The following is a 26,229-nucleotide window of genomic DNA, read 5'->3' on the forward strand; positions in this document are numbered from 1 at the left end:
GTCCAATCATAGTCTTTAATTTAACTTGTTTTTTATATTATTGTTTTATTTACGTGTTTAATGCAATACTTTGTAATGTTTATATTTTTATTTTAGATTGTAAAAGGATCCCAATGGAAATAAGCTGATAAGCTTTTTGGGCTATCCTGGAAAATCTTTTTTAAATGTATTATTTGTAATGTCTGTAATTTATGTAATCACTTTTTATGTATTTTTTATGATGATTTTCCAAATAAATTCAAATCAAATCAATCAACTTATTTTTCACATTGCTAACCATTTAAAGAGGAAAAAAGTTATAGCAATATAGTATTTATTTTTACATTAAATTAGATCTAAAAAATGTAGGGAATGGGACTTTGACAAGTTTGTTTTCTTACTACAGTACTGTATATTATTAGATATCACCAACATTTCCTTAGACAGTATTTCATTGCTGTATACAATAATTTTTAAATCAATGATTGAATTAACAACATAGAAGGGTTTTTTGATGTCATTACTGCTTTTTTTAGCAAATGAGACGGTCTGCAAACAAAGAGGAAAATAAGCGAATACTAATGGATCTTGATGTAGTGTTGAAAAGTCATGATTGTCCATATATAGTGAAGTGTCTAGGAGCTATAGTAACAAGTGTAAGTTTGTCAACTTTATCAAAATCTAGATTTTTTTCAACTTTCTTAATTGGTGCAAGAATTAAAGTTGAAAAATATGAAAGCAACTTCAAATATATGGGTAGAAATAAATTTTAATGTCCAACATCAATTAACTTGCTTGACATTTGTCTAAAATGAAAATAAAAATGGTGAGGTAATTTATTTCAATTTAAAACATAAAAACATTTTTTTTTTCTTTGTGGCCTATTTCTATTGTAGAGTGAAGTATGGATATGTATGGAACTTATGGCAACTTGTTTAGAAAAGCTGATGAAAAGGTTAAAGGAACCTATACCAGAACAGATAATAGGAAAAATGGTAGTAGCGGTATGTATACTTACAGCTTACGTAGTACATTAACTTATTAGTTAGCATGAATTAATAGACATTTACTTTGATAGCAATATGAGTTATCTACCAAAGGAAAAGCTTAATCTGGACTAAAATGTGTGTAGAATGGCAAAAAATAAAACAACTGCTTTAGCCATATTTACAAAAGAACAAAATCATTTTTGCGAAAGTATAAAGTCCAAATAAAACTCCACTTGCCGATGGTGAAGCATTTATTTTGTTTGTCTATTTCGTGCCTAGCTTACCTGGATAAACTTACAATAGCCTTATTATCTTCAAAAAGTGAGATATACTTGAAAAGTAGAAAATTCATTGAACACTCCTTTCCATAAATGGTACAGTCCACAAACCACGGCCTCAAGTGGGAGCATTTAACGTTATTCTGTGTATTACAATTCGTTAATAAGATTTATGTGTCATGTTCAATGAAGCATTGAGTGCTAATGCTACTAATGTTTTGTATCATGCAGATTTATGAGTTACGGATTTGTTTGCTTCGTTTACTGAATAAAAAAAAACCAGTAAATGCGGTTTATACATTTTGTAATACAGATGGTATAATTCATGAATGACCGTAAATCACGGTTTGGCTCAGTGAGTAAAATGCTGTGGCCATTGATATCAATGCTTAGTATGTTCGAGTTCAATCCGCGACATGTGTAATTATTAAGTATCACCGCGTTAAAGCTAAAAAAATCAAAACTAGACCACAATGTAATTACAAAACTAGCAAAAAGGATACGAAACCTCACAAAAAAAATTGTAAAATATAAAAAACCATGAAAAACAATGTATATGAATGAAAATAAAAAAACACACACACAAATAAAACGAATCCAAATGGGTGTCGTGTTTCCACAAAATATCAACACCCAAAAAAAAAAGTCTGAGCGCAACATTTAATTTCGGACACTTTTTTTTTAAGCAGCTGTAGTTTTATTATTCTATAACTTATTTCATATTTGATCATTAAAATGTTTTAATCTGCCAACTGATTGACATACTTCAACATGCACCTCTCATGCACGTTGTCACTTTCATATCCCATATCCAGTATTGCGCTTTTACACTTAATCATCCCATGCAAATTATTAAGGCAGAAAAGACCGTGCACGGGTTACTGCTATAGACCACAATTTAATTATAGAAGTAGCAAATAGCTAACAAATCTCCCACACAAGAAAAAATGTAAAATATCAAAACCATTGAAATAAAAATAAAATGTAAATGAAGAAAAATGAACACACGCAAACAAAATGATTCCAAATGGTGTTATTTATTGTTGAACATGAAAACAACTTAACAATTCGTGTTTCCGCAGCAATGTATTTTTCAATCGATTTATGTTAACATTTTTTTATTTTATCTGTATGTATCAAATAATTAATACACCATGCAAAAACCAAAAATAAAATAATTTGGCATTTTGTACTTTGGTTAGTGTTTGCGCGCATCATGTAATTCACACAGCACAATTTTGTTAGTGTCTTTTTTTTTCTTTTTTAACATTCAAAAGTAAAGTATAAAGTTCCATATCTAGTATATAACAAAATCAATGGCCGCCGTAAATACAGTAGTTCCGAATTTTATTCAGGATACAATTTGTTTTTATTTTAATAATTTGTCAAAGTACTTTTATCAGAGTGCGCTTTTATTATACTTGCCCATGCAAAGTATATAACCACATATTAAGGTAGGAAAAGACCGGGCGTAGCACAGGTTACTGCTAGTATTATATTATTAATGCTCCTACGTGTTTTTTTCTATATTTTTTCTCACTAAACGCACAAGTAAATTAATAATACTGTACTTATAAATTGAGCCAAACAAACTCAATATATAATTGTAAAGTAAACACTCTCAAAATGGACTATAATATTGTTTTACGATAATAATATAAGCATAGTTTTCCGTATTGCCGGCTGTGTATTAGACCAGTACATCTGCTGACCTATTACTGACCGCACTTGGACTCGCTACATAAAGTAGTCCCGACGAATGCCTTTACCGAATGTGTCTTGAATGGCTAGTAGAAGGAGCTTCGATTCGAAAATCAATAATGGATGGCCGAATAGAGACTGATGCATCCAAAATAGGTTGAGGCAGATGTTCCAAGCCACTGCTCCAAGACACTCTGCGCCTAGACACTCTGCGCCTCTGGACATCAGAAGTGAATTCTTTGATATATTTCTACATAACATATTTTGCATTGAATACTTGCCTTATAAATTTAGTAAATTAAAAATCACCTTTTGTCTCGTTACTAAATCGATGTGTTTGATATGGTCGTTGTTTCATGTTCCGTGACTTGCTAGATTTAATTTATTCAACTTATTTAACTTTGTCGTTACTATGCCCTGCAGCTGTACCTTTTTTTCTGCTCATCATTTTACTATATTTTTTCAAACTTGTATCTACTGGTATTTTATTTCTTTATTTTTAATTAATTTATTTTTTATTTATTTTTTTCATAATTATCTATTTTAATTAATTTGTAAAAGCAATCCCGTCACAAGATTTTCATCTTTCTGGGATCTGGCTTTGTCCATTTTCTAAATTATCTATTGCCATTAAAATAATAAAATTATTGTTTTTGTTACTTTTTGTCTTTTGGACATTAATAAATGTTCTTTGAATTGAAAAAAAAAAATTGACTTGTAAAGCAGTTATTCTACGAGAAACCAACCAACTGCAAATTATTTTCTGACACTGCCTTGTGTGGTAAATAATAGCGGATCAAGGTCTGTTACAAAAGCCTATATTGGCAAGCGAGCTCAGCGTCCTGTTTGATTGCCTTGATCAACTTGTGTACTCATGTTTTTAGCATCTCATTTTTAGTTAGTAAATTATAATGTAGATGAAATGATAATATGGAAATGAACACTAAACTTGTACTTTTTATAAAACACATTCAATAAAAGTGTGAGATGGAGCATGTCATTTCTGAATTGCTTTAGTTCCCCCGCACCGTCTGACCACAGAGGTATGGTGGAAACCCTACCTATCCGTAATCTCCGCAAACCTTGCACCAGTAGCCACATCAGTGTTAATGTGATGGGCACACAAAGCTCTTGTCTCCCACCACCAACTAGTACCTAGTCCGGTGCTATACTGGTTTCAGGTAAGCTATGCACAAAATAGACTATACACAAACCAAAAATGGTGTTGGTCTCTGTGTGTCGCTTACACTTACAGTAAACACCCCCCCGCCATCATTTCGGAATAGAAACCTTGAGAAATGATGATGGTGGTTTGTGGGGATGCTCCCAACTAGAAGGCGTGGTTTGTGGACTGTATCATGTGTTCAATGACTTTTCAAGTATTATAATTATGTCTCGCTCTTCGAGGAGAATAAGGCTATTTTTGGTTTATCCAGGGAGGCTGCACTCATATAGACTACCAAAAGCATTTCTGGTTTGTGTAGTTTATCATTTGGTTTTAATTGTACTCCATTTTTCGGGATTTATTGACAAAGTAACGATCATTTACTTCCGCTCAAGCTAATTAATGAGGCATGTTTTACATGCTCGACAGTAGGCCTATTCTTGGTAGCGTATTGGTTGTTTTCACAACCCCCTGTCTTGACAACTTGGTATTCATTTTTGGTGCATTATTAGAAACAATATAAGATTATTCTTTTTTGTTGTGACCGTGTCTTACGGAGCTATACAATTACTGGTAGTTAAATAAAGAGTGCAATTGCTTATGATAAAATGACTAAAAATGTTTTTATATACATAGTAAATGTTTAATTTTGGCTATAGAATAGCTGTTAGTGTGAATTTTACAAATAACTTTCTCTTTTTCAAGATTGTTAGAGCCCTTGACTATCTGAAGGAATCACATGGAGTCATGCATAGAGGTAGGTTTGCATTAAATTTTGAATTTGTTTGAATTCATATTTTTAGTCCAATCTCAGCATGAGAGGGCTTATAGTGCAGATATTGGCCAATTTTAAAGCCTTCTGTTTTTCTACATGATTTGGCTTAAATTTGAGTGCCTGAGGATGAAAGCTTGAATTTATTCTATTTTCTTGTGAAAATTTGGTCAGGGGTATGCGTAAAATTTAATGATTTTTATTTATTATTCTCATTGTCTCTTTTTAGTAGTAATTTAAAAAGATTATCAATCATAATACTTTATTCATCATTCAACAAATTTGATATTAGGACATTTAAAATTTACATTGTTTTCAATGAAATTTAAACTTTATATTCTGCATCTGAATTATAGTTTTTCCAATAAACTCATTTTATTTTCTTTTAGATGTTAAGCCTTCAAATATTCTTTTAGATGAGAAAGGAACAGTAAAGCTGTGTGACTTCGGAATTAGTGGACGACTTGTCGATTCAAAGGCTAGGACTCGCAGTGCTGGCTGTGCAGCATATATGGCTGTAAGATTACATTTGCTATATTCATGTCATATATTTCATGTTTAATCACAAACAATAATTATTGTTTTTTTTAAAAATGAATATTCTCATTTTCCTCAACAAAAGACTACTGAATCTGTTTTTTTAAAAATTAATATTAAATGACACTATAAAACTAAACAAGGTGCACATGACATAAATGTAGTTCATAACCTGGTGTTCTCATAAAGCTTTCACTGCCAACCGAATATATTTTAATCCTGACCTGAATTAAATTACAACCTATGATCACCTATTATGAAATCTTTATTATTAGGTGATCATTTAGAATAAAATATATTTGCTCAATTCATTATCTTTCGAAATTGTCATCTTCAAGTTTATTTTTAAAATTTTATCATACCAAAAAATTAGAACCTATGACCAAATATAAAATACATTTGCTCAATTCATTATCTTTCGAAATTGTCATCTTCAAGTTTATTTTGAAAATGTTATCATACCAAAAAATGAGAACATGATGTGTGTCCCATAATTTCACCTATGCTACACAGGTATACAGTATATACTGTATATATTCTATATGGCATATAATAGGCACAACTCAGCACTATAAGCGTTTAATGCATCAGGTCATAGGATGGCATAAATCAACATTTATTCATTCATTCATTCATACATACAAATTTGTTCAGTTATTTGACAATAACTGGGGCCCGCACTAGAAGCAATAGCTTGTCTCATGAGGGCCCCTACAATATACATAAAAATAAATACTGTATAAAACAATAAACAATAAATTAAAATAATTCAAAAAACGATAAAATATTGAGCATAACAAAGTAAGTTGTTTAAATGGCTAATAGGTAACGTTTTACAGATTTTTTTGATTAAAGATACAGAAAGTTTTATTTTAACAGATCGTTCCATAGTTTAGGTCCAGCTATTGAAAAAAAAATTGATTTCTAGTTAATCTTGTAAAGGGAACATATAAATGTGTCATTCTCAAATTATAATAATTACTTAAATTACTTTTTGATAACATTCCAAGCATACAATGAGGAAGTTATTATTAATAAATTTAAACATAAAAATTGCAATTTAAAAAGCTTATTTATCAATTGTATGGTAACATACGTGCATGTTTTTAAAAATTTAATGTAAGTAAAATGATAAAAATGATCACCTATAATTCATCAAAGTGACGAATTACATTTTAATGTTTTTTAATTGTTTTTATACAAAAAAAAATGTCCTCGCAATTTCTTTCTGTACAGATTTTGTTTAACAAATAAGTTAATATAATAAAATATAATAATAAAGTTAATGTCAATGATTACCAAAATTTTACAATATCTTTTAAATAATATAACTTAATCCTAATAACCTTTCCAGCGTGATCACTCATTCGTGACGTCATTTATACGCCATTTTGTGAAATCACATTATCGATCATATCTCTCTAACTTGTAATCACATGTCAATAAATTTCACTATACATAAACTTCATGTCAAGGGTAAAAATAGTAGCAAATAAAAACCGGTCAATTTTTTGTAAAATGTTTCATTGAAGCAAATAGAAATATGTACATTCTAAATACAGCTGTGAAAAAATCAACTCTAGCATTAGTGGTTTTCGAGATATAGGACAACTGTAATTTTTCCCCCTTATTTGCATATTTTATTTAAATTGTACTACTAATTTGCTTTCGAGGTGTGTGACAAAGGTGTGGTTTTGGGAATTACAAAGTGGTCCTATTCGTATGATGTCATTTTAATTTGAAATGATGTCAATCCTTTTGAAAATGACTAGGAAAGGCTGGAAAATCACAATGTTTCGCACAAATTTTTCTAACCACCACATGTAAGCATGCTGTTCTTCATACCTTTCATGTTCAATTATATTTGTTTTAATACTTTATACATGTATTTAGCATTTGTGCGGATACATAACTAGTCCTAAATGATGAGTTCAAATCTAGTTAAGTTTGATTTTGTGTGCTTACATTTTCAGCCTGAGAGAATTGACCCCCCTGACCCAACAAATCCAGACTATGACGTAAGAGCAGATGTGTGGAGTCTAGGTATATCACTGGTAAGCATCTGTACCATTCGTTCTTAAATTTGCCATGATTTTTTTCTACTTTTCTTCTCTCTTCTATATAAAAATTTATGTAATGGTATTTAATGTTGCTACATACTTTCGGTACTGACTTTAACCACTTAATGTAACCCTGTTGACTAATTAAGTATAGTTACATAATTAGTTATTGACAATTAAAACACATTTAGTTGAAGTAGGTTGAATAGGAGTGTTTTTTAACATTTTCAATGCTGAAACAATAATAAGAGGATGCTCGAGGCTCATCATGATGTTGACAAACAAAAGAAAATTACTATTTTAACAGGAAGTACATAATGTCATTGATTTCTTTAGGGAGCGTACCGCATTACAACACGGTTGCTGCGTTATGAAGATCATATTTCGTTTGTAGTCGTGCTCAATGAAGCCTAAAAAACACAATTTTGTATTTGGCTTTTGTCAATATTTCATTTACTGCGTTTGCCATTGAGTGTTTAGATTTCTTGACACTCAAAACATAAACTTTGCCACCAAAATCACTTCTATGCATGATGAAGATGCTGAGGTACGAGGACAAATCTCTAAATTTTATGGCAGCCATTTTAAAAAACAAAATGGCGGGCATAAGATGAACTTTAAAATACTGTTTTTAGATTCCTTGATCTTAAAAACATATCCACCAAAATCACGTTCATATGATGTAGAAGCTGAGATATGAGGAAAAATTGGTAAATTTTAAGGCAGCCATTTTGAAAAACAAGATGGCGGCCATTGAGTGAACTTCAAAATGGTGTATGTAGATTCCTTGACCCTCAAAACCAAAGATTTTATATAGCCGAAGGCTAGATTGCAAAGAACAATGTTATCGCAGTTCAAAAAGTGATTCTCCATGGAGAGGGAACCAACAAGGTGGCGGCTGCAATCGGCCAATCAAATATGCCCTAAGCAGTACGCACTGCTATACGCCTGTGTTGAGCCTATCTGCGTGAGAACGATATGCAACGCAGCGTGTTAATCGTATAACGCAAACGCATTCTATATGATCCTCGTATACAAAAAATGCTAGATTACCAAGAAATTATTATTATTAATTCCATTGCGATTAACAATATATTTAATTTTATAAAACCTTCAGTGTGCTTTGGCAAGAATATGTGTTGTAATTTATGTGGTCTTAATGTATTATATTAGATTATTATTTTTTATATTAAATAATGTTTTTGAACACATTTACGACCGCCATCTTGTTGGTTCTCCCTCCTGTTTGAATCACTTTTCAGTCTGGAGTACGCCCTCTAGCCTTCGGCTTTACCTCACTGCTTAAAACATATACTTTGCCACCAAAATCATTTCCATACATAATGTAGAAGAGGAGATATGAGCAAAAACCTGTTTTTTATGGCGGCCATTTTGAAAATCCAAAATGGCGGCTTTCCCCAGGCCAGATGAGCTGGAACTTTTTTTTATGGATATATTACCCCATATGACACAAATCAGTTGAGAAACACTTTTTTTTCCCAGAGAAAGAATAAATTTGGGATATCTTGTTATTTTTAATCTATTTTAAAATAAATGGTTAATTTTTGTTATGCAGCAGAAACAGACCCGAAGTGTGACCTCAAGAAAACATTGAAACTCTCAAAGGTTCTTTGAAGCTACAAACTGGGATGTGTTCGTAAATAGTTCTTCATTAGATTAAGCAACAGAGGCAATATCAAGTTATATTGATTTCTGTGTCGAGTCTGTTATCAAGGAGAGGCAAATCAAAGTGTACCCTAATAACAAACATTGGCTTAATGGTTAAAGAAATTAATTAAAAGAAAGCATAATGTATCGAGAATATGGATAGGAAGTACATATGATGGAAGTGTCACTGTCACAATGCAAGAGAAAGTTTGAAAGAAAGACAAGTTCTGAACTGGTAATAGCAAACAAGTATGGGACAGTATGAATGACGCTAGATTATACGATATTTTAAGCACATTATTTACATGTTTGGTTGGATGTAATGGAAATAAAAAATAGTTTATCTGATGGAATGATATGTTAAAAAACACTCAAAAGGACTTTTTTACAGTTACAATTTCCAGAATGATAATAATACATAAAAATGTGTTTATACCTATGGATAAATAATCACGTCAATGACATAGTGCGCATGGTAATGTACGCAGAGTTGAATCGTGGAAATAACAATGGGGTCAACTCTCAGTAACCCTAGTATGAGTAAAGATAAAAGAAAGCCATAAGGGCCTAAGAAAAATAAAATAGAAGTACTACAAGAAGTAGATAGTGACAGTACAAGCAGTGCTGATGTGTTATTAATGGATGCATTAGAAAATAAAGATATTTGTGCTAAAGAATGGTCAGTAAATTTAAAGATTCATAACAGCGAACAAAATACTGGAGCTCAGTGTATTAATGTGATAACAGAAAATATATTTTTGCTCCACTGAATAAGTTCATTGATATGAGTTTGTATTGCATCGTTATCATTTTCATTTGAAACTTCAGCAATTGTCAAATCATCAACAAATTTTCATCTTTGTTCAGAATCAATAACAGAATCATTGACCATAATTTGTAGGTAATTAGTAGGTTCACATTAAGTACCACATGAAGTTGGTTTCCATTCAGAAAGCAAACTTTTAAAAATTACCCTTTGGCGTCTATTAGTGAGAAAATCACACACTCATGGCATAATCTCTCTTTTTATTCCTATATTAATCATCTTTTGTACAATAACAGTATGATCAATAAGGTCATGGAGGAAATTATGAGTTAAATCAATTAAATAATGAGTAGTTGATATTTGTTTTCTATTTCTAAGATCTAATTTGTCTTTACAATCTTGTAGCAACTTTACTTGTATAACACCAAAATTAATTGATGGGAGACCATAATACATCCCCATAATAAATTCTGTTACTAGCAAAATTTTCAAGTACAGTATTGATGATTTGATATACTGTATGCAGATACGCGGTTGCCCTTATAATGTACGATAAGATTGTTATCATTGAGATTACGAGAACATTCCAATCTTTCTTCCAAGTTATTCCCTTCCGTAAAAGCTGTTGATGACATCATAGCAACTTTAGTCAGTCACCTTATTTGGTTTAACAAGTGTACCTCAATTTATAGGCACAATTTCATATAGTTCTACATAGTAGTAGATATTTACAGTAGCATGAAAATGCAATGTTATATATTTTGTTTTAAATGCTTGGCATTTGTCATAGCTGCAAGATGGTTTCTGTTATGAAAATCCCCTTACTTTACAGTGTACGTGATTGAAATGCTTTTGTTATTGAACAGTAGTTTTTTTCTTGTAATTCTATGCATTTGGTTTTTTATTCTATTATAATTATTAATAAGTTCAAAATATTTTCAATTATGCATGTGGGATATTTCATTATTGATGCTCTCATTTACTTGAAAACTAAATATATATTTATTTAAGGTTGAGCTTGCAACAGGCGAATTTCCCTACAAGAATTGTAATAATGACTTTGAGGTACTAGCAAGGGTACTTTCAGAAGATCCACCAAAGTTGCCACCAAACAGAGGATTTTCTTGTGATTTTCATTCCTTTGTGCAATGCTGGTGAGATTTATATTTTGTTATAAAATACAAATATAAGAATTTTCTACTTGCTGTATTACGATACGATATTATTTATTCATTTTAACAAATATATGCAGTACAGTAAAACTTTCTTTGAAACACCACATTAAGGGAACTTTTTCGAGAAACGAGGTGTATTAAGGGGACATCTAGTTGTTGAATAGGGGACTTTTCCAATAATCCTTACATTAATTCTTTACACTACCCTTATACAAACAATTAAGCTCCAAAACTAGGCTCAGCCTACTGTGGCCTACTTGACATCTTGTACTTATTCTTTGTTATTATTTCTGGTCGATTTAAATCTTATTTGCCTTTATGAATATTAAATGTACATACATATATTTTCTTTGTAAATGTATCTTCTACTACCATATTAATATTTATTTTCAGAATTATTTCTGGTCCGTATAAAATTATTTACATTTACAATGAACACTTACCTTTTCTTTGTACCTACTATATTTATTTTTTAATTAGTATTTCCTTTGTGGATTTCTACCGGTGATGGATATCCCTCCCAATACTCTCTGTACTAATCTTAAGCCGGATATTGTTTGTGTTGTGTCCCCTTTGAGCCGAATATGGCCCAAGTATGATGACCATCTAATTAATGATCTCCAATCTAAAGGTTTCACTAGTCAATTATTTTGCATTGAGATCGCCTGAGGACTTACCATAAACGACGACATGTTTCTTTAAAATAAACAAAGCCAAAAATAAGTTGGTACTGAAAGCTAAGTGAATATCTAGTTACATAATAATGGAACGCAAGATACCTCCAACTTGGGAGGTGACTTGTATTGTTGATCAGTTTAGGTTGGCCTTGTGCAATTGTTTCCAGTTCTGTTTTGATTTGCTCTTATAGTTTAATACTGTTTTAAATTTTACTGTAGAGTTGTTTATTGATATTTTTATTTTGTTTATATTCAGTTGTTTTATGAATAATAACATTACTAAGGAAAAAATATAACTACCTTTTAACATGTTTTTTTACAGCTTGACTAAGGACTGTACAAAACGGCCCAAGTACAAGACCTTAATTGTAAGTGTGACATTATTTCTAAACAGGGCTATTTTTAAAAAAAAAGGCAGTGATGAGAAAATGAACTTTTGATTAAAATAAATGTGTGAAGGCCTATCAAAATGACATTGAAAAATGTCAATATATATAATTTAGAAATTGTAAGGCACAATACAATTAATTTGACCAATACGAAAAGACTTTTTTGATTCGTCGCTTGCGATTGGCCGAAATACTTTTTTTGCACATGTCCTTGCATCGATGATGCATTTATGATCCGAACATTGTTCTGTCATCAAAAATTAAAGTAGAATTTCTAATTATCTCTCTGTATTTCAGATACTATTGTTGCACTCCTTTTTCTTGCCATAATATAATGAACTTGCTTCTTGTAGGAACATGGTTTTTTTAAACGCTATGAACTAGCACACGTAGATGTAGCATCATGGTTTGCCTCGGTGAAAGCGAGAATGCATCAAGCTCAGCAAATGACTCGATCACATCACTATGTTAATCTATTTATGTAAATATTGATGAACATTGATTAGGTAGGTTTAGTGAGAACCACTTAAGATGACTTGAGGGTTTTGTTTATAAAATGGTATCTCTAATTTTTGTTTTTAAAAGGATAATGAAATTGTCCGAAGAAATGTGCAAAACGTATTAGACTATTAATAGACAACTCTATGTAATTCTCTTTTTTCTTGCAAATGTGCTTATATTTTAAGTTTGATACAATACTCTACTTGCCATTTGTTTTTAGTTTTTTTTATCCCTTAGACATCATAACTGATCATGGGTTTAATATTCAAATTATTGTAAGTAGTCGAATAAAAAACATCCATGAAATATGACAAATTTAACTGAAACAGAAATAAAGAAGGAAGTTTCTTCTAAAAATACAATATAAATATGCTTTCTATTTATTACTTTCTTTTCTACCTCACTGGTTGGATAATAAATATCTGTAATGCATATTTTGTAAATTAACAATCATAATTCAGTGTTCACTATTTATTTTTAATCCTTTTACAGCGTAACAAGTTATACTCACAGTATTTGAAGGGCCCTGTTTCTGCTGCCAATCCCAAATATACTGTATAAATATACCGTATATGCAATTCGTGCACCGTTTCCGCTGCACATACTTTGTGGGTGGGCTGTAAAAAAGTTGGCTTTCATTACCCAAAATGCATTTCGTGAGACGGAAGTATGGATTGACCTAAAGTCTCGTGTAGTGGGGTTTATACCTGACAAAAGTCGTAGTGGGACAAGTAACTCATTCGTCCGGACTTGCTGTTGTTGTCTTTTGCCAAAAACTTGCTTTGGTGTTAAGTCTACCACAAATTCTGCTTTTATTTTGTTTGAGATACTTTTGTAAATCTTGGTATCTCTTCTGTTGCCATGCAGTCTCCCCCAACCTTCGCTTCTCCCCACAATTGAATTGCAAAAACAGTGACATTTTGATCTGTTGCTTGCTTAAACACGTGTGTCAATGCAGCAGAAAAACCAAACAAACGCGTCACGCTCTGTTAGTTTTTGACCTCGTGTCATGGGCCGGGTCACATATACGGTATATTTTGAGTGCAGCAGAAACGGGGTACGAAATATACGGTATATTTTGTAATATACCGTATAAATATCCACAAACGATGGGGATATTTATGCGGTATATATACCGCATATATATACAGTATATTTTTTATGAGACCCATTTCTGCTGCCAAAAAATATACCGTATATAAAATATACCGTATATATACGGTATATTTTTGGGAGCAGAAACGGGCCAAGGGAACATTTAGCTATAATATTTAATGTTTATGTTACTTTTTGCCTCCTTGTTAGATATTAAACCATCATGAATTACTTAAAAGTAAAAAATGTTATTGTAATAATATATTGATATTGCATATGTGTTAGTGGTTTGCATTTGTTGATGTAATCATATTTAAAATGCATATCAAAACTTGTTTGTATTCAACAAATCAACAAATGTTTTCAGTACAATCTGTCAAGAATATCTTTTTTTTGTAAAATAATCAAAAACATAGGAATGTAGACATGGTACTTGTTTCAGTTTATTTCTGAAATTAATCTTATTGTTAAAGACATTTGTTTAAGGGCATTCGTTATTTATAAAGTTGAAGTGGTGACATTCACATTCAAAATAACAAATTCAGTACCAGCAAATATGTGGGTATGCAGTTGCTATAGTTTTACCAAGTCATGTTTTGAGAAAGATTTGAGAATGTTTATGAGCTGGATGGTGAGAATATTTCACGGGTTGAAAAATTGACTGCTCTATTTTAAGTGGAACCGAGTTAAAAATAGAGCAGTCAATTTTCATTCATTATTTTTCATCTACCTTTATTCAATTCTAGGCCAGGAAGCTAAAAAAAAGGCAGTGTTACAAATTTAGACACAGAGTAGAACAGTTATAGATGGCACGCACAACTGGTGTACCGCAAACTTTATATCAATATATTGATTTCGCCATGTAAACATTAAAACAATGTAAATAATGTTACAAAAAACAAATAAATTTTACTGTTTCAATGTGAATCAAAATGTAGGCCTACCTTTTATTCAATCTGATTCAAATGATAGGAATCTCTGTATTTAGATGCATAAAACAATGAATATTTTATATTTTTGCTATGGTACAAATAATTTCATGATGTGAAAGACTGTCACAAAGTGAAACTTGTTTGTACAATCACACTCATAAATATCAATTATTTGTAAACTAATACATATTTAAAGTAGTATCATTTTATCAAGATCAATATAGAAGAGCATCATTAATAATTGCAATTACATACATACACTACAGTACTACTTGCCCCACAGTTAAATCTTCATTATTATGTTTTGAAGAATTGAAGTTCAAAATTTGATTTCACTAAGAACACAATTTTCACATGTACACATATTGTTACCTTAGTACAAATGCGTGAAAGAGTTGTGTTACATTGATGGAACAATTTTGGAACAATTTGGTAATTAATGTAATCATCAATACACAGTGTTATCTATGTCTTGCATGTACCATTCTTACATTACATTACACTGAAACACAACATTCTAATTGATTGGGTATTACTATAGTTATGTTATTGTAATGTTAATTGTTTTGTTTATAGATGCTTTTTGTTGTAAATATGTTCTATGTCACAGGCCTAAGAAGTTTACTTTACCTAATCTATATGTAAAGATGCATTCAAATATGTATTTGTTCAATTTAAAATTAAGTTAAGTGTGCAAGAAAATAGATAGTTAATGTATAGTTAGTATAGAGTATAAAAACTGGGCTGGATCCCTAAGTGATTTATTTGAGTAATGTGCAGTAATTTACTTCAAACATGTTAAGTACCACGTTTCAATTGTGTACATGGTTATCATGATATAAATTTGAAAAGAGTCTGGACTCTTATTTTGAAGAAACAACTTGAATGTCATTAGTTATGAACATGATTATGATCTGTATATATTTTTTAGATTAACCCAATTATGTGATAATGAACATACTAAAATGTCTATATATTATTTTGTATAAACATATATCTTGATCCAGGGATGCTTTATGTATCTGGTTTTACATTCATATTAGTAGCAAGTATGAAAGAATTTTATCTTGATAGTTTTAAAATTCAGATCTGGTCTACTAAATTACTTTCTTTTAACTCGTAAATCTGTCTATGAAAAAGATTGAAATAGAGAACTCAATTATTGTAGTATGTCATGTCCATAATATACCGGTAATTATGTTTAATAAATAATGTTAAGATTGGGAAATACTTGTGTGTGAACATGCAGCTTTTTATTTTAATTAGATAACCCAGCTTTGTACAAAATATGTTATCGCACAATTCATAGTGAATTAAATTTGGTTAAATTTGATGTACATTGTGAAAACAGTGTATAGCTATTACTGTTTATTATGTTTTTGATTATCAAATAACAATAATAATAAATGGCAGGTATAATGTTACCTGAAGATTCCCAGAGGCAGTGTTAATAAAAGAATACAAAAAAGCGTTTTACTATGTGTCACCACTTGATAATGTTCACCCACAGCCACTTTTTTAAGTCGAAATTCGAACTACGACTAAAGTCCGGTTTAAGAATACTGGCGCAAGTTTTTCAATTCAAAATCTCATTCTTATTTTTTGTTAATTGGGGGTTGCTCAACAGTCCAGGGCCGTAGATATCGAGTATTTGCGGCAAAGTAAAAGTGCCATTTATCATGAATTTGTTTCACCACAGGTCCCACCATGAACCATAAATATATTGAGCAAAATGTTAAATTGTATTATTTTGAAATAAATGCTAAATAAGTAAGTAAAACCACAATTTCCAAAACTCATTTTTATTTATCCACTTTAAACTGCACTCTAGAAAAGAAAATATGATCGAAATTTGCAGAAAGAAGCAATTAAACACTGTTATTTCAAAGTTCGGAACGTCCGTAATTACTACGTAAATTCGGCCCAATACATTAAGTAGGGAAATGAAGATAAATAGGGTACCCCCGGTAAAATGCAACAATTATGGACAAATCAACGAGCCACATGACAGGGTTTTCCACAAACACAGTGTGTGGTGGCCTTTCGTACCTTCTCATGATGCACACAAGCAATCCAAACAGTCAGAAATTCATTCTGAGCATGTTTAGAAACATATCTACAAAAATAAAATGTCTTGAGCATACGTACAACACACCAAACCCATTGCAATCACATATACGTGACAATGAGTTTTATCATCAAGAAACTTGATTTGTTAAAAATGTGACACCAGCTAGCATAAGAAAAACACTGTATGATAAAACAAATGACTGATGCACAGGTAGTTGTTTTTCTTTTTTCTGTAAGAAACAAAAATGAACATAATCTTCAATCATTATTTTAGATCCAGGCATTAACATGATGATATGCACTTTTATATACCGTAGTAGTATATCTAGTGATGTAATGTATTATGGTTGAGTTTGATAAGGATATTATTTTTTAGTTTGTGGTGAATCCAAATTCATAAAAATACAAGGACATACTGTATAATGAGAAAAACATTGAAAAAATTACTCACTTTAGTATCATAACTCTTAGGAAATAGCTCAGGATACAAAAATATTTCAGTTGTATTTTTGCTTTTGTCGATATTACTGTCACCTTCATTAGCAACTGTCACACCAAGTAGACACACTTTATTTGTTGTGATTTCTATGTTACGTACATTACCAAAGAAGTCTGTAACAAGAACTTGGCTGGAGTCCCGCTGAAACAGACCCATTCTTACACCTGGTGTTGATATACATTGTCTTTTAGGGCACACTTCAAACTGTCATAAAGTTAAAACACTAATTAAACAAAGTTATATTTATTTCTTTTCGCAACTAATAAATTCAATAGTATTAGTAGGGGTTCTTAGCACAAAAAAAACAGGTTGATCGTTCACTTTTTGATAAAGGAACCAAATTTGGCATGAAATAAAACAAAACAAATTTCATTATAAGGGATGTGGCCTGTTACAACCGCTAATGTAGAAAACGCCAGCTAATGTCGAAACAACCGTTAATGTAGAACAATCCACCGCTAATGTAGTAAAACCTCCAGCTAATGTAGAAACAGTCAACAGCTTATGTAGTAACTAAAATTGCATCCCAGATTATGTAGATATGTGTATCTCTCTCGCAAATAAGGTGAACAGCGATTGGCAGGACTATCGTCAGCTAATGTAGAAAATGTTATATATTTTACAAAAATGTCTAAATCATCGATCTTTACTTAGCTATCAGTCTTTCCAAAGACATTTTTGACATTCCATTCTCTAGGAAATCAACACGTGTATCTCTCTCGCAAATAAGGTGAACAGCGATTGGCAGGACTATCGTCAGCTAATGTAGAAAATGTTATATATTTTACAAAAATGTCTAAATCATCGATCTTTACTTAGCTATCAGTCTTTCCACCTCTCGTAATATTTTGTCACACCCCTGCGCCTCGATCCGGTAGACCCGAGAGATGGAAAATCCCTCTTTACTATTTAGCAGGTAGCGGAAAGATTCTGCCCTCAGCTCAGAGGATTCGGCCTTGTGGCGCATTCCCCTCCTATAGCACGTGGTTTCAGCAGCAACGCACAGACTTCTCTCTGAGCGGCATGCCAAAGACATTTTTGACATTCCATTCTCTAGGAAATCAACACGTGTATCTCTCTCGCAAATAAGGTGAACAGCGATTGGCAGGACAAGTTAAATTTTATTTGTCCATAAAAATGGAAATTCACTTTGCTTGGTAGATTAAAACAACAATATTGCAACAATTTAAAACGTGCAGTATTATAACAGATTAAAAATACAAAATAAAAAGTTAAAAATACTGTTAAAAATGTAAAACTATTTAAAAATTGCATTATCGTCTTACATTAGAATTAAAAATATGAATGCTATTTACAACGAAGGATTTTCTAGTTCTACAAAGATTTGCTCTTGGAGGTCGTAGCCTAATACCTGATCTATTTAAGTTATAACAGTAATGTAACGGATGAGTGGGGTCTTTCATAATATTGTTTACTTTTTTAAAAAAAAACCAAATAAACAAATAACATGCCGCAAAGAAAAAAATTGCGAGAGAATTCTGGAGCGCGTGTGAAAAAAGACTTACGTCCGACAATTGTAATACTAGGCCTAAAATTAAACTTTAGCTAATATGCTTAGCCCTAACCTAGATAAGAGGCCTGTGGAGCCGTGAAATGTGCAAAAAGTCACATTTGTGCAAACAACCACATTTGTGCAAACATTTTACCTTCAAATGTGCAAACAACCACATTTGTGCAAACATTTTACCTTCAAATGTGCAAATCTGTAAAAATTCATTACCCGCAAATGTGCAAACATCACGCCGTTAAATGTAAAAACGATCAGTTTTGACGTTAAATGTGCAAAAGGTATTCTACAAATGTGTAAATCATTTCTTCAGTCAAATTCCTCTTACATTTTATATTTTAGGTCTTTCAGAGTAGAAATAACAATAGGAAAAAGAGTCTAATAAATCTAAAATGTTCAATATCATAATAACTAATTATAGTGTTGTATATTCTTCTACTATGTCAATGATTAGTAATATTAGTTTAACAGAATTGTTTAAGACATCAGTGACAGTCATACTATCTTCTGAAAATTAATATTTTCTTGGAATAGTAAATGGTTTTGAATGTATAGCATCATACTAATAAATGTTAAAACAATCATTTTTTGATTAATCGAGAAAAAAATACTGTAAAAAATTAATAATGGAAATAATTTTATAATTCCTAACCCGTTATTTTTTGTATACTCATCTGAACTCTCCATCGAAATGTAAATGTGCATCAAATATTCCCATTCCAGATTTTTTGGAAAGTGTGTGGAGAATTTATACAAGGACGAAATTACAAAGGAGCAGAAGAGTGGTAGGTCGGTACAAACAATTAAGAGCCATTGTCTGTAAGAATCAAAGAAATATCAAAAATAGTGGCAGACTCAAAAAAATGGATTTCTTTCAAATTTTGCACATGGCTATATATGTGTTGAGAGAAATCAAATATGAAGTATTTTTTATTTCACACATTTATTTCCATGGTAACGGCCAAATTTGTGTTTTTGACAAATTTTGTCCATTTTTAAGGTTTTTTAAAATAGATATTGGTACTACTTTGATGAACGATATTTTTGTTTTGTTCATTTAATTATAAAAAATAATTAGTGTATGCATAATAACAATGCATCGTGTACCTGTTTCATATTTTTTTAAAATTTTTGATTTCATACTTTGGGAGATACCATTTATTTAAAAAGGGGTGTTTTTCACTTTTTTTAAATTGTTAAATGCAACTAAACTTTACTTCACCATAACGCCCAAAGTGGTGTATTTTTTTAGCTGATTTATTACAAATAGGTAGTTCTAATGTTTAATAATTGATTTCTAAAATAAAATACTGGGGTAATTTAAAAATCTACAAGCAATGTTGCGAGAAACATAGGCATTTTTATAAAAAAAAAACATGGTATATTAGTAAAAACATTTTATTTTCTTTGATTATCTGATTTGAAACTCATTGGTCAGAAAAATTCTTAATGTTTTATATAGTTCTAATTGTGTTGTGAGAAAAAAAACCAATATTTTTAATTATAGATTCAGTAATTCCCAATTTTAATGTAACTAACTGTATTTAAAAAAACAATTATCCTTAGTTACGCATAGACACAGGTTCTAAGATAACATAAATAATACATTTTGACATAATTTGACCCAACAAATGACCCTTTCACAAGGTCAGACATTTTCTGGGATTCAGTAGATAAGTAAATTTGGGAAAAAGTAGTAAAGCTATGTAATCAATTGTTTATAGTCATGAAACCCCATATTAAAAATATTGTACTAAGTTACGTAGAGAAACAGTTGCTACAATACACTATAGGTAAAATGCTGATGTCATTTGACCTCAATATGTAAAATATAATTTTTTTTCCCATGAAAACTCCATATTTTATTAAAAAAAAATTATCCTTAGTTACATAAACAGGTTTAAGATAACACTAAAGGTCAATTTTTTACCTTTATTCAGATTTGTCAAGACTTTCTTTCTGAGATTATTAGGATTCAGTATTTAAAGTAAATTTGGCAAAAAGTAGAAATGTAAAACTATGTAGAAAAAATGTTTTGTATTTATGAAAAACCCCTTATTTTAAAAATATTTTCGCATAGAACCAGTTACTATGGTAATATTTTGACCTCATTTGACCTCAAAATGAATTAATTTACAAGGTCAAGTTTGTCATCACTTTAAGATTATTAGAATGCAGTAGAAGTAAAATTGAGAAAAATTACAAATGCAATCAATTCTTTGTATTCATAAAAACGCAATTTTTTACGTTTTTTTAAAAAATTACTTTCCTTAATAGTTACACATAGAAATGGTTGCTAAGGTAACACTATAGGTAAAAAATGAAAATTGTTGAGAATTTTTATGAACTATCTTGTAAATTTTGATCAAACATTAATAGTTGTAGTAAAGTGGGGACCTGTCCTGTTTTGCATTCTGACCCCTTTTGACCTCAAATGACCTATTTACAAGGTCAGACTTTTTGGGAGGTCTTTCTGTATCTCTTTACACAAAATAGATGTAAAAATTTATAAAAACCATTGACGCAATTATTTCAAAGTTTAACATTATTTTCCATCAACTAAATATTTCAATGCAAAATACTGTTTTTCTGGCAATTAATTGAAATAAACCTGGCAACACATTCTCTTATTTTATCTAAACTATTCGTATGACTCTAGTAGCATTATGACAAGCCACATATACATTTTATTATTGGATTAGCCATATTTAAATTGTGTTTCATGTGTTTTGTTTGTTGATATTTTGTTTGTATTTTTTTGTATTTTTCGTATTTTCCTGGCAACACAAAACCTATGTACGAAATTTACCCCAGTGTTTTTTTTCGTGATTATTGTTGACAAACCTATTGACTATCAAATTACAAAACGTCATCGATATAAAAACACCACTTTGGAAGTTATAGGTACGTTTATGAGGTATACTTTTATAAAAAAAATATTTTTTAAAAACACCGCTTTTTAAAATAATGGTATCAACCAAACTCCATTTTGTAAATTTTTTTTTTCTACATTAAATGGAACTCAATACATGTTGTTTACACTGCTATAAACAAAAACTGTATACTGTAAGTATTTTTGGTTAAAATAAGTATACAAGTTTGTACTTTTTCACTATAGAAAATCTGTGAAAAATGGCAAAAACATCAAAATTTGGATAATTGACCGTTGTCATGGCAACGGAGGCTAAAAATTAAAATGAATGTTGTAGATATGCTTTTTATTGAAATGTCTATTCATGGTAAAAATTTGAGAGAAATCCATTTGTTTACATCTGCCACCAAATCTTTGATTTTTACAGACAATGGCTCTTAAACGTCCCCAAACTTGGCAGTTATTACAAATAAAGATTCCTCTATATTAATCTGTAATCAAGTTAGGAATAAATTAGGTATTCTATATTTAAAGTTTGTCGGAAAAAAAAAATTTGTCGGAAAAAAAATCATTTAACTGAAATACAGACGTTTTTTTGTTAAAAAAATAACTTTGACTTCCAGTCAAAGTTTTCGATCAAAACATATCCCATAATGAAACGCGCTTGTTTGGCTACTCTGTATGCATAATCATAAAACTTCCTCGCGATCTGTATGAAAACACCTTCTCAATCGTGACGAGTTGTAAACAATCCTAATTAGCATCATGCATAATGCGTACTCGTGGTTCGAAATGTTTGTTTACTTTCGCTCGCGACGATTTTCCAGACAAATGTAATCAAACTAATTTACCTGTTAATTACGTAAACTTGTTGCTTTTTGGCTTGAATTTTCGACTTAAAGTGAATAACTTTAATATTCCTTTGATATGGCCAATTTAAATTTAGAATATTTTGACCTTCATTTTTTTGTGTTTCAAGGGACAATACATCTTTAAGAATTTTTATAAAACACTACGTTTGAATCTTCAACACGCTGTGTGTCTAAGTGCGTTTAAAGCTGATTACAGGCTCTGCATAAACACCATTCGCGTAACATGTCTCATGTAGATGTTGTGAAAATATTTCGTGCCTAAGTATTAACGGTCAAAACCTTATGTTTTCGGTTATTTTTAACAAAATGTATGAAAACAGTAAATATAAATATGTATGTTCTGAACATTTTAACACCAATATTAAGACTCGGTGATTTGCAGTTACCTAGATATATAAACGTCATTCCATATATGTCAAAGGTCACAAAATGGAATTTCCGGTCATGTTTCAACAAAATGTTCAAAAAGTGTAAATATAAACATATATATTTTGAACAATTTGACACCAAATACAGCTGTCTACTACAAGCGGTTGCCGATTTTTAAAAATTGGCGGCCATCTTTTTTAACGTTAAATTGTGAACATTTGCGGTAGTCCGATTTGAGTAAACTTTTGATATATGTTTTTTGAGACCATATTTTATTGTAATACATCAAAAAACATTTTCTTGCAATTTTTTTGGGGTTAGGCCCTATATTTTCATATTTTGACCCGACTACTCGACCCACAGAAGTTGGCATCTTCAGCAAGCACCTACCACGTGTCAATCTGCATCATCGGACATAATTGTAGTTTTTTTGGTAAAACTGTAGACCTAAACAGATTATTAAAACCTGCATTTATGAAATTAATACGTAAGTCGCTTTATATTGAATACATAATAGTATGTTAGGAAAACCCGTGGATATTTACAATTAGGTTTTTGTATAGGCCTAATCTAACAAGTTTCATGCAAAGTTTGTGTTAGGCACGTAGGCGTACATCCAGAATCTCCGCCATGCTTGCCTCAGCTGGCCATCTTCCTTGGAGTGGAGCATGGTCAGTAGGTGGGGCCTGGGGACTTTAGTATACAGTTGATTGATGTCGCAATTTCAGTTGTCTGTTGTGACTGTATCTTTTAACTTATCATTGAGTCATATTATGACCGGTCAGTTAAGGCATGTCCGCGGTTCACCGTAATTAAAGATCCAATAGTATAAGTTCGAGGCCGACTCGCTCCTAGTTTTGGTGGTGGAATGAAACAAGTTTTCTCAGATAAAAGCTATAAAGCGTAGGTCCAATATACACAGTTTACCTGTGCGAACTTGAAGAAGTCCAGTATACACAGTTTACCTGTGTGCACTTTAAAGAACCAAGTTTAATAAAAAGTAATAGTAATAATAATATATTATATAGTATTACTAGTAGTAGTAGTAATAACAATTTTAATAATAATATTACTATTACTATTACTAATATTAATATTAATCATTTTCTATTTCTATTTTTTAGGATGAAGATTTTAGGATTTCTATGGCTAATCCTGCTTTTAGTTGGACTGTCCGAATGTGGAAAAAGAAAGTCATCGGCAATGGATGATGACACTTACAACATCATAGTGAAACTCATCAAAGGCTCATTCCACGTCCCATGCGCAAACAGAACCGTTACAGAAAGATCCGCAATAACACGATATAAAGAAAGATTAACTCTACAAGGTGAACCTCCAGAAATATATCTAGATGGGGAAAAGGTAGTGAAGAAATCACAGGTGCAAGATATTGTTATGGGCGAATATTTCAAAGCGAAGGGATCAGGAGCAAGGCGCATATATCATAGACTTAAGAAAAAGTTTTCCGGTATTTCAGAAGTAGCCGTTCACAACATATTAACGAAATGCACAATACATCGGCGCATGAATGTAAGATTTACAAACAAAGTAACATATATACCTATTACAGCTAAACACGTAATGGAAAGAATTCAGATAGATCTTCTAAAAATGAGAACCGCAGCTACGTACAAGAAAAAAGCTTTCAGATACATATTAACTGCAATTGATGTCTTTAGCCGATATACATGGTTACGTCCTATTGAAACGAAATCAAGCCGAAATGTGGCACGCCACTTGTCAGCAATATTTGACGTATTTGGTACTCCAACATATGTACAGCACGATCAAGGAACTGAATTTAAAGGAAAAGTAAAAGACATGTTAAATTATAGGAGAATCAAAGATATAATGAGTGCCCCATACCACCCTGAATCCCAGGGAAAGGTAGAGAGATCTCATCGAATTCTGCAATCAAAGATGTTATTTGACCTTATTTCTAAAAAACACGGTGTAAATTGGGTACGTAAACTTCCCGAATATGCAAAGATAATAAATGACGAACCTAAAGAAGTTTTGGGTTGGAACACCCTATTTAATGTTTTCTTTTTGTCGATGCTCGGATGAGGCATGCAGTAAAATAAACAATAGAACAATAAATCTACAGGAATGGCATAGAAAAGTGGCACTCATCAGGAAACAGGCTTCCGCCGCAACGAAACGGGCAGATAAAAGACAAAGAGTACGCCAGCAAAGGAGTCTTAAGATACCAAGATATCATGTCGGGGACAAGGTTCTTGTTCGATTAGCAAGTAAGAGATCGAGAGTGACAAACAGAATGACAATATTGCCTGGCAGAATTACCCAAAGAAAATTAAATATACACAAATATAGAGTTGCCTTTAAACATCCCCGCATGAATAAGAAAACGAAACAATGGTTTAATGTGGTAAACATAACGGCAGATATCAAATCAAAACAAACGTGAACACCATAACAAATATTATATAATTTTAACGCAAGAAAACAGAATTGAGCAACTACTGGAAAACTATGGACTTTCCGTACGCCTTAATCCGAAGGGAGAAGGTAATTGTCAATTTAGTGCAGTATCTGATCAATTGATAACAATGGGAATCTATCGATCCCATATTACTCTAAGACAGGAAGTTGTTCATTACCTACAAACCAACTCACACTTTACGAACAAGAGGGAATGGTCAGCATTTATTACAGAAATGCCAGAAAATTATCTTAACCGCATTTCAAGAAATGAAACTTATGGTGACCAAATAACACTACAGGCAATCGCCAATATTTTTAACATTCAGATATTGGTCATAAGTTCTTTAAATGGAGGAACAACGTTGATTTCACCAAATGATGCCAACATTTTCACGTTCAATTTGCCATATATTTTGCTAGGACATCTACCAGAAGGAAACGGTGAACACTACATGTCGCTTACAAACAATAATGCGGAAATACTTAGTATCATTCATAACAGTTCCCAGATTGTTTTTGAAGGAGACATGGATCATAGGCCTATTGTTGTAGATGAGAAATCAGATACAGACGAAGGAATAATCAATGAAGATACAGACGAAGTAAACAATGAAGAAACTGAAATAGCAAACGGTAAAGATACTAATCATCAAGGGAAAAACGGTGAATACGTTGATCGAGAAGTAAACAATGAAAGTACTGGAGAATGTCTAAACGATGTAAATATGCCTACAGACGACGAAGTAAATGAGGAAGACGTAGGAAGCATATCTGTATTTGACAGACTATCCAACGAAATTCTGACCATGATTCTTACATTTGCAATGAGCAATGATGCTGCAAGTAGGCAGTTTCTGCCCTGTGCGAACAGAAGGTTCAAAGCTGCA

General features: G+C 31.4%; 2 protein-coding genes across 2 annotated transcripts in view; one reads left to right on the forward strand and one right to left on the reverse strand.

The window, feature by feature from the left end:
• The window catches only part of LOC144838040 (dual specificity mitogen-activated protein kinase kinase 7-like), a 32,019-nt gene extending 15,729 nt beyond the window's left edge, over positions 1-16,290 (forward strand). The window contains exons 5-12 of the mRNA XM_078693396.1: positions 516-635; positions 876-983; positions 4,818-4,869; positions 5,274-5,401; positions 7,395-7,475; positions 10,927-11,069; positions 12,090-12,135; positions 12,510-16,290. Coding sequence (XP_078549522.1) covers positions 516-635; positions 876-983; positions 4,818-4,869; positions 5,274-5,401; positions 7,395-7,475; positions 10,927-11,069; positions 12,090-12,135; positions 12,510-12,641 — 810 coding nt within the window. The 3' untranslated portion in view covers positions 12,642-16,290. The remainder of the gene's footprint in view (positions 1-515; positions 636-875; positions 984-4,817; positions 4,870-5,273; positions 5,402-7,394; positions 7,476-10,926; positions 11,070-12,089; positions 12,136-12,509) is intronic.
• A 196-nt stretch (positions 16,291-16,486) lies between these two features.
• The window catches only part of LOC144838042 (putative GPI-anchor transamidase), a 98,874-nt gene continuing 89,131 nt past the window's right edge, over positions 16,487-26,229 (reverse strand). Inside the window, exons 8-9 of the mRNA XM_078693398.1 lie at positions 17,206-17,457; positions 16,487-16,984 (exon numbers count right to left, since the gene is read on the reverse strand). Of these exons, the coding sequence (XP_078549524.1) occupies positions 16,883-16,984; positions 17,206-17,457 (354 nt within the window). The 3' untranslated portion in view covers positions 16,487-16,882. The remainder of the gene's footprint in view (positions 16,985-17,205; positions 17,458-26,229) is intronic.

The sequence above is a fragment of the Antedon bifida genome, chromosome 3, assembly GCF_963402885.1.
Source record: "Antedon bifida chromosome 3, ecAntBifi1.1, whole genome shotgun sequence".
Taxonomy (NCBI): Eukaryota; Metazoa; Echinodermata; class Crinoidea; order Comatulida; family Antedonidae; genus Antedon; species Antedon bifida.